Source organism: Poeciliopsis prolifica, unplaced genomic scaffold (genome assembly GCF_027474105.1).
Source record: "Poeciliopsis prolifica strain line A6 unplaced genomic scaffold, Auburn_PproV2 SCAFFOLD003, whole genome shotgun sequence".
NCBI classification, from domain to species: Eukaryota; Metazoa; Chordata; class Actinopteri; order Cyprinodontiformes; family Poeciliidae; genus Poeciliopsis; species Poeciliopsis prolifica.
The window spans coordinates 17271165-17281207 of NW_026562378.1; the positions used below are offsets into that span (position 1 = coordinate 17271165).

The 10043-nt window shown below is 37.4% G+C and overlaps 2 protein-coding genes across 2 annotated transcripts; one reads left to right on the top strand and one right to left on the bottom strand.

The window, feature by feature from the left end:
- Positions 1 to 2343: 2343 nt before the first annotated feature.
- On the top strand, positions 2344 to 6657 carry akr7a3 (aldo-keto reductase family 7, member A3 (aflatoxin aldehyde reductase)). The gene is made up of 7 exons (XM_055027518.1): positions 2344 to 2802; positions 3584 to 3771; positions 3933 to 4037; positions 4555 to 4651; positions 5210 to 5309; positions 5400 to 5529; positions 6236 to 6657. Exons 1-7 carry the CDS (start codon positions 2508 to 2510, stop codon positions 6395 to 6397), a joined length of 1077 nt encoding a protein of 358 aa, XP_054883493.1. The 5' UTR covers positions 2344 to 2507; the 3' UTR covers positions 6398 to 6657.
- mrto4 (MRT4 homolog, ribosome maturation factor) lies at positions 6599 to 8758 on the bottom strand. The gene is made up of 8 exons (XM_055027519.1): positions 8678 to 8758; positions 8382 to 8440; positions 8201 to 8304; positions 7706 to 7787; positions 7542 to 7609; positions 7301 to 7452; positions 6981 to 7057; positions 6599 to 6897 (listed from the first exon to the last, which is right to left on the bottom strand). Exons 1-8 carry the CDS (start codon positions 8703 to 8705, stop codon positions 6754 to 6756), a joined length of 714 nt encoding a protein of 237 aa, XP_054883494.1. The 5' UTR covers positions 8706 to 8758; the 3' UTR covers positions 6599 to 6753.
- Positions 8759 to 10043: the final 1285 nt, after the last annotated feature.

Consider the following 10043-nt stretch of genomic DNA (forward strand, 5'->3'; position numbering starts at 1 on the left):
TTTCTATGTATGGCCAGTGACATCACGAGGTGAAACCCTGACAGATGATTTGTCAGAACATCTTCAAATGGGATAATTTATCTTTCATATTATGTTTTATGTAGTTTTATGCCTTAGTGTATTTATAAATAAAAGCAAACCAAATCAAATTTATGATCATTCATTTATGAGCAAATTAAAAAGGCTTGAATTTCTATTTAGAATTTAGTATTTTTAAGACAAGCAAAAAGAAGAAGAAACATTCTTGATTTCTCACAAATAGTTTCTGGACATAAATCTAATTGCTAGAATAGACAATGTTCTTTTATTGCTATTTTGTGACACGTAGACATATCCTCCAAACTCAAAAATACTTTGTGCAATTAGATAATCTGCTTAATTCAGTACAAATAAAACATCGTGTTATGTAAATAAAACCACCTTTTACTTACATATGAGGTTGAAGATTGCTTGCAATGGTGTAACTGAGTGAATGAGCCTCTTTAATAAATATTAAATAAAAAGAAAAAATGAAGATGTCCATTCTCTTCTTCATTGGTTACTTTTTTAGCTTAAAATGTAAAAGCAAATCACATCTCACTCAAAAACATATTTCATCGTCTTCACATTAGCCAAAAGAGCATGATGCATGAAAATATCCAGTTAGAGAAACTTCAGCTGTGCGTAAATATTCGCCCGAGCAGAAAATCCATGAGTCATCAAAGTGTGTCCTCTTCCTTCTCGCAGCCGGTGTTTTCCACAGACTGAAGAACTGCAGCTCGAGCGAACGACTCGTCTCTGCAGATGTGGAAATGGGGGACAAAACCTCCCACAGCCTGGTGGTGCGCTTTCCACCCATTGAGTTGGTGATGATGGCTGAGGTGCGGTGGGCTGCTGGGAGAGGGCGGTGAGAACCACATTCTGTTCAAACTTTCTGAAAGCCACAGGTGAAGCGCAAAGGTGGGAGACTAAAGATGTAATTGGAAGCAAAATTGGAAGTTATTACAGTAAACATATTGTCCATTTAAAACATCGGGAAAGTTAGTTTACTTCTTTTAAAAAGTACTAGATTTTGTCGTAGATTGTACGCGTAAAACTAACCAAGGATGTTGCGCGCAGTGGCACAACCTCTGAAATAAAGGGGAGCAGGTTGGGTGGGATACTGCCGCTATTACCCCAAAGCAGGAGAGGGTGTATTCGGCTGCAGCAGGGAATCGTCTGAAGCGGTCGCTCCGCGGGGTAAAACAGCTGATGGAGCAGCCAGAGGTTCAGGAGTCCTATCTGAGCACCGCTGTTCTCCAAACAAAGTCTGCATTGCCCTCATATGTGTTCATGACCCGGAAGAGTCCAGGGTCAGAGCAGCATTAAACCAGCATGCTGTGCTTTACCACAGCATGCTGGTTTAATTAGCTTCCAGGCATATCAGCTCATCTCAGACATGTGCTTCAGTTGGCTGAACTAGACTAATGACAATCAGGTGAACTTTTTTATCTTCATTTCTGGAAGTACTTCTGCCAGACAAGAATCAGGGTCGAACTGTTGCCAAACAAGAAATGAATGCTTAAAATTTAAATAGACACGTAAGATATGACATGACCCATGTGACTCATGTCTGCAAAGGTCGCAGACATTAGCTTTTATTGCCAAAACAGAAAGGCAGAGAGCAGAAGATGCACACGCACGCACACACACACACCTTTTATTTGAAGCCTTACAAATAAAAAGCTAATTATTTCAGGACACAGCACATTTAAATAAATCGGTGTCAGATTGAAAATCCCAAGCGTGGAGATGACGTTCAGCAGAAAGTCGTTGACACATCTCACCAGAAGCCCACAAAAGGTCAGTGCTAAAGGGGCTGACCAGACACTGAGTGCTATATTCAGGCATGTTAAAGTTTAGTAGAAAGAAAACATGTTGTATGAAAAGGTGCAAAAGCATCACAGATACATTCAGCCATGGCACAATGATGCAGTAGTGTAACATTTCCATCTACATTTTTATAACTGCATTTTACAATATTCAGACACTGAGAACTAAAAAATGTGTTTTTATTATCTATAAATCACATTTCTTTATATATCAGAGCTGACATTGTTGATCTGCATGTATGTATGAATTAGGTAATGTATTGTAATAAACAACATGCTAGGATTGTTTCATGTATATCTTCGAATTAAAATTAGAATTTCATTTAAATTTTTTTTTTAGAATATTCATTTTATTAAAGAGAGGTCTTGGCTGAATGATGATTTGCTGCCGCCCTGTGTTCAAAAATATGAACTACAGCTAAACGCTGCGACCACCACAGATAAAAAGGGAGAGCCGAACAAATATTGACCTGAGTCTGCACCACAGGAAGTGATCATAAAATGAACCTTGCTCTGCTTTAGTAGCAACCTTGATGTAGCCGGACGGTAAAATCTGACACGGAATATTTTGCGTTTTCTACCGACTAAGTAACTTTTAGACGCTCCCCTTTTATCCAACCTTTGCCCTCAGTCACACGCTAGCTGCTGTACTGTAGCATGGTGTGGATAATAAGAGGCGGACTCTGCACAGCCAGACACAGCAGTAACATAAAAACCGTGCTCCTACACTTGCCTCGGCTTGCACTCTGCAGAAACATGTCTTCGTCCCCAGTTAAACGGCCAGTTACTTTACTGGGAACCATGGCGTTCGGGGGCCGAGCGGACGCCGAGCAGAGCCGGGAGATGGTGAAGGCTTTTCTGGACAGGGGGCACAAGCAGGTGGACACAGCCTTCATGTACGTGGATGGGAAATCGGAGGCCATCATAGGAGACATGAACCTTCCCAAAACAGGTAGATTGAACGCATGCACACTCAACCTGAGTTTTTAAGTAAGTGCAAGGAGAACTTTAAGTAAAGTTTTCCCAGCACCGTTAGACAACAGCATGCTGGATTTTGTGAAGGACTCATTGAGAGGTAAAAGGAATAAGTCCAGAAGTCTTGAAACACTTGTTTGTTTTTTACGTTTGCAGAAAAAATATTGTAGTTTTTATTTTTGACCACTAGGTGGCAGCAACATATTCTATGAAAGGTGCTCAGTGAGATGACCCTAAGGTCGGAGTTCATTGTTCAACTTCTAGCCTTGTTCAGTTTGTGCAGTTTAAAGTTTACCTAAGTTCATAAGTGGACGCGGTTTTGTAATTTATTTAGGTTTGCCAAACATGGAGGGTGATAAGTACATGGCAGCTGATGCCTCTCAGTTATTATGACTGAAATAGAATAGCTGAATAGTTCGCTTTAAAAATTAAAATTCCTCCCTTAAAATTCAGAAAAATGTGATGCCATTAAACCTTTGTATGTCAGGAATGTTTGTTACTGCTTAATTGCACCCAACATTAACTATTCATCGAATCACCACAAACCTCAGAGACAAATTCAATCATTTGTGAAGAGAGACTGTCATGGAGACAGTCCAGTAAATCCCATTGTGCCAAAAGAATCAAACTAATGAAGCATGTTGGCACCAATCTTGGTTAGTAACTAAAATAGCAAGCGAGCTTATGTTGTCCGAAGTGTGTTAAGATAATTAAATAACATAAGATTTCAGTCTAGGAATTATTTCATTTCCTCACAGTAAGCATAGCAACCAAGGCAAACCCATGGGATGGGAAAACCCTGAAGCCGGAGAGCGTCCGCTCGCAGCTGGAAACCTCCCTGAAGAGACTGAAGACTGACTGCGTGGACCTCTTTTACCTTCATGCTCCTGATCATCAAAACCCCATCGTGGAAACTCTCAGGGCTTGCAATGAGCTCCACAAAGAGGTGAGCTTACTTGGTAACTTCAGTGTTTAGTTGAAAATTATCTAGTAGCGTGGTGTGCAAATATAACATTTAATAAGCTGCTTCTTTGAACTTTGGAGGCTGTTTTCTTATATTTTAGAGGACATTAAAGTGTGATTTAATGTAAAAATTATCACCTACAGGGAAAATTCAAAGAGCTTGGACTGTCAAACTACGCGTCTTGGGAAGTTGCTGAAATTGCATGCATCTGCAAACACAACAGCTGGATTGTTCCCACTGTTTATCAGGTATTATTTCACTAATAAAGTATTTTATTAGTGAAGACATAATCAGATATTTTTCCATTTTTATTCCTAAACAACCTTAAAACAAAGTAGGTTTTCAGTAAGTAATTAAGTAAGAATCTGTAAGTAAGGAAAGATTTGAATATCAATATTTCACCAAAATTATAATAATCACAAATATATATTGTTTCTCAAATTTGCTGAATGTTCGGAACAGAAATCCGAAGATGCGGTCAGTTAAAGCAAAAGGAACTTTCATACTTTCATAGTGGTAAGATAGTTCCTTGACTTGGATCTTATTTTAGGATTTCACAATGAACCAAGAAACAGGCTACATTCATAGGATTTAAAAAAAAAAGTCTTTCTATTTAACAAATATGTGCTAATTTCGATCACATGAAAAGCCAATAAAACAGAGTGTAGTCATTAAAAATTATTGTCTAAATCTAGAAGTAGTGAAACCTTTTCCACTTTATTATTTCACCTGCTTGTTTTATTACTAAACCTCACAACTTCTCAGGGAATGTACAACGCTACAACAAGACAGGTGGAGACAGAACTGCTACCGTGCCTGAGATACTATGGAATGAAGTTTTATGCATACAATCCTCTCGCAGGTACTTTCTTCTGTGATTAATCATAAAATGGTTCTCTCTTATTCAAAGAACTCTAGCAAGATTAATGTTTAAAAACCAATTTTCCAGAGTGAAATTTCTAGGTTTAAAAAATTAATTATTACACTCTTAAGAATCGAATATAAAACAATTATATTCCACTGAATTTCCACAAATTAAGAAAAGTTCTTTGGGGTTCTGGACTAACTTTGAGCTGTATTGAAAATCGTGAACATTTAAATACGTCGACTCTAGATTGGGTTATCGTGCACCAAACAGTTTATTTGAAGCACAATTCCTGATTCTTTGAAACCTTATTTTGTTTGCAATAAGAAAACAGGTGTTTCAATGTTTTTAACTTCTGTTTCGTGTAATTTATCCAACTTTTGAATCACCTAATAATTTCATGTACATATTTTTTGCATTAAAATAGATTTATTTAAGTTCTGAGCAGAACTAAATTGTAAGCATCTTTGGATTTTTCTTATTATATTGGACGTTTTCTATATTTTTGTTGTCATCTGGACATGTCTGAGTGCCGATGTGGCTCCTTGTCTTCAGGCGGTCTCCTGACAGGGAAATACCACTATGAGGACAAAGACAGCTCTCAGCCTACTGGTCGATTCTTTGGCAACAACTGGGCTGCAGCATACAGAGACAGGTGAAAGACGAGCAACTTATGTCCTGCTATTGCATGTCAATGGTAACCATAGTTATCTGCATCCATGACAGTTGCTGTTCTGTGTTTAAGATACTGGAAGCTGAGTCATTTCCAGGCTATAGAGTTGGTTCTGAAGGCATTAGAGAGCGCTTATGGCTCTGAGAAACCCACCATGACTTCTGCTGCAATGCGCTGGATGTACCACCACTCCCAACTCAAGGTACATGTAAAGTTTAAATACCAACTGCAACATAAATTTATGGATTGCTTTTATTTTATCATAAAGGATGGGCAAACACAATGGTGTATGCGTTTTTACTCCATAAGCTCCAGTTTTTAAAACTTGACAGCTATAAATACATTATGCTTTAAAAATTATTTCAGTCAGATGAGATTCTCCAGCGCTCATGTCTTTATTGTAAGAAATGGCAGGAGAAAAGGAAACCTAAGCTCCAGGTCTGATCTGTTGCACTTTAACAGACAACTGTGCTGTGCCGTTTTCACTGCTGCAAGATTTTGAGGCGAAATCTTTCAGGTTGTTTGAAATCTACCACTTGATGCCACTGTTGTACATTTGCCCCTTAAACCAGAGTCCAATGCAGCCTGTATAAAGTCAATTTTAGATAATGGAAAGATTTGTACTTTCAAATGTTATTCTCGATTGCGTTCTCTAAAAATAGTGTCCATTTATCCATCCATTGTTTTATTAATCATTTCACCTTCCAACCGTCTGTCCAACTTTCAGTCTGCCTCTTTAGTTGTTTTTTTTGCAAGTTTTGTAGAAATTCTTGGCAGGATTGTGTGAACTGGTGTTTATACTTACAAAGTTGTCTGAAATATGTTTACAGCTCTTGACATGACTGTATGCAGCCTTGTTTTGCTACAAACCCAAACTACACTGACTGCTCTCTGAACACTGTATTCAGGGTGATCTTGGAGACGGAGTCATCATTGGAATGTCAAATATGGAGCACCTTCAGCAGAACCTGGCTGCAGCTGAAGAAGGTCCTCTGGATCAGAGTGTGGTCCAAGCCTTCAAGGAGGCCTGGGACCTTGTAGCCCATGAGTGTCCCAACTACTTCAGATGAAGAGACTTGCATCAAATAGTTTGCCTATACCAATAAAATTGTATTTTTTAAATATTAAAAACTAATTAAACTTTTTTTTTTAAAATTCTGGTTTAGTAGTCTACAGATCAGGTTAAGTTCATGTGTTTTAACCTAATCAGCTCCAAATCTGTTGATGTAAAAACACTTTGCTGTATAAATGTAAAAAGCATTTTCACAAAATGGCAAGCTCAGTGTTTACTGAAGAACTCTGTACAAATATTAAATTCACCATATTACAAGTTCCTGTTTTGAAGTCATTTTATCGTAAAAAAAAAAGTGGTAAGTTTCCAAATAAGTCCATCTGCTTTTAAATGTTAGCTTTCTTTGCAGAAGTTTTATTCTGCATCATCATCATCTTCATCATCCTTTTCCTCCACAGGCTCTTCTTCACCAGCCAAACTCTCAAACTCGCCTGTCTCCGAGTTCCACATACATTTGATCTGCACTTTGAATTCTGCCATCTCAATGGCAAACAGTTTCTGTGAACACAAGAGGAAGATAAAACTGTTTTAACTTATGAAGAAGAAAAAGTTTTAGATTCACATGAAGTCAAAAACCTCACCAGAAGCCGAGCTTGTTCAGGAGTCAGAACGTCACCTTCTTTACAGACATCGTAGGCTTTGAGCAGCGTTACCACTCCTGTGAAAAAGATTGAAAACTGGTATTAAATATTTCAATGAAACTACTATTTTCAGACAAACTCTTTGAACGAATGTGCCGAGTTCATCGGCCAACCCACCTAGTAACAACACTATTAAAACTAGATTAGCCAACCTATCAGATTTTTCAGTTTTTGGCACATCTAGTAAACATGTAAAGAATTTTTTATTACAACTTGCCCCGCTTTTTGCCCCAAGTTTGCACTGCTGTTCATATTCTCACCTTTCTTTAAAGCAGTGGGAAGTCCCAACTGTCTCAGTTGAGGCTCCATTGAGTGAGGAAACTGTTCAAGTGGACCTTCTTCCAGCGTTACGTCCATCTGTGCCTGGTTGCCTGCGCGAGCGTAGTCCGTCTCTTTGAAATGGTTAAAATATCTGCAAGCAAAGCCCAACGTGCAGCCATCCTATGAGCAGATTGTCGAGAAGAACTGGAGCAATGTGGACTTCAGGAGACTCATACTTACTCTTGTACTTCATCCTTTGTTTTGTTAGTGAAAAGTACTCCCACCTCTCCACGCAAATACTTGCTGACCTAAACATGGCAATCACAATAGGTTTAATTTTCTGCAGGAATCAAAATAATATTGCATTAACAGTTGGATAGGTTTGTAAAGCCATTCATTCTTACCTTGTGCAAATGATCTTTGTATTCATCTGTTTGTCCTTTTCCCAAAGCAACAATCATCACTTTATTTTTGCCAAAGAAGAATCTGTGAGACATAAACCAAGAAAAAAAAAAGTCTGGCAGTAGAAACAATTTGTTATATGCCAAGTCATGCAGAATGAATGCAAGTCTGCATAATACTAAACAAAACCAATTCAAAGTAAATTCTTCAGTGAATTTTTATCCACAACAGTTCCAGACACTTGCTAAATGTTGTCATTTCTATGAGTCTCAAGACATGCTAAAGGTTTGAATTAACTGACTTGAATAAGAAAATATCACTGTGAAAAGCTGCTTAATAAAATAAAATACATAAATTCTCAGGAAATGTTAATAAAAAGACCTTTAAAAAGTCAGATTAAAAACTTGAATGCTGATAAAAGTTTTATACAGCATATTAAACTTTGTTGCTTGAACTTATAAAGTCCGTCAAAAACCGATTACGTGTGTCATTACTACCTGCTATGTTTCCATGCTGTCCTGATGTCTTTCAACTTGTTGTTCCTCATATTTTCCACAGAGAATACAAACAGGTTTCTATAGGTGTCCACACATTTCCGTAGCTAAAGAAAAAGGATCAAGAGACAATTTATTTAACATAGAGGAAAAGCTAATACCTGGTATTTAGAAAAATACCCACCTCCTCGATTAACTTCTGTTTGGATTCCAGCCCCTTCTTGGCAGTTTTTGTTAATGAGACTGAAAGAGGAAAATACGAGGAATAGATCAGATTTTAAACAGATTTTAAACAGATTTTACATCTGCATCAGCTGCAGTACCACCATGCTGTGTGAAGATGTTAAGAAGCTAGGTTAGCCTACTACAGGGCGCAAAATCTCAGCGGTAATTGATCGTACGTGTCAGTAATATGTTTAAAAAATAAACTAGACTCGAGCTACTTAAACAATATATTCATGTAAAATGTGTTTTTCTTACTTTTCTTGTCCCTCTTTGACTTCGGCATGGTGGCAGAACAGCAGGAGAACACGTGAAGCAAATGGACCCTAAATGTTTCTGTTTGGAAAGGCTGCCCATGTGGCGCCTGACTAAAAATACCACAATTTCAATTCTTAAAACGCATCTTTAGGGTATTTAAATTTATATTATAATTTTACAAAATTAAAATAAAAAAATGTATAGAATATTTATGCTACAATAGCCTATGTTATTTTCCCTTTTTGTTTCTTGTATCGCACTTTATCCGGGCGATACAAGAAAGGCACAGCTATCAGGGTGCAAAGTGCAGAATAGTACATTCATTATCAAATAACTTAGCTCTCTATGTGTACTTTGGGAATTTTTATTTGTGAGTGTCCTTTGATGTGTACAAAGTAATTACTCAAATTTATTGTACAAACATTGATCCTGTGTGGAAACTCTTCTTCAGCAGAAACAGGGAAGCTGCTCACAAATATCGAGATGAGAGGAAAGCCCATTCACAAATGAGACGATAGGGAAAGTCTCATTTTTGAATGTATATTATTTTGAATTTAAATATTGATGACAGCACCTGGAAAACTCATTCCTTCTTAATATAAATTTCCATTTTTTTTGACAAAGTTTCATGCTTTTATTATATTTCCCACAGGATACTTAATAATGCAACCGAAGAGTTGTAAAGTGAGATCAATAGAGTTTATTCTAAAAAAAAAAAGCTGTAGTGATACAAAGCACTTAATAGTAAAAATAATCTGATTTAATTGATATACTAATATACAATATCAAGTTCTACGCAATGCATGTAAATCCAGTGCAGCTCAGTCCAATTCAAAACAATCAGTTTTAAGGGAACCACGTTATTGAAAGATATTCTGGTACCTACCTTACTATTAATAAAATTGTTTCATGCAACGACATGGCAAATATGGTGACTTTTGATGGATAAAAATCATCTTCTCCATCCCAGACCACAAATATCTTTTCATTTTTTTATACATATATTCCAATATTTTGTCCCATAATTGCACTCAAAGCTAAAACATTTATTATAACCATGCAGTAAATTTTAGAATGAAGATATGATTTTAAATTAGTTTTAATGTTTGACTTTTCTGTAATGAGAAGCAATCAAACTTGTAATTACTTCTGAAGTGCATGTTCTGAACATAAAAAGTGCAACAAATCAAAATGGAATGGCCTCATTGAAGTCCAGCTGTAAGCCTTGGCTGAGTCTCGTCATGGAGACAGAGTGAGAGGCTTTGGGAGGGATGTGGGAGGGGCTGATATGGTGATAGTGCCGAGTTTAGCACTTTGCAACATGATCCACGGAGAGGCCGGGCTCTGCGGCGCTGCATCCTGCCCC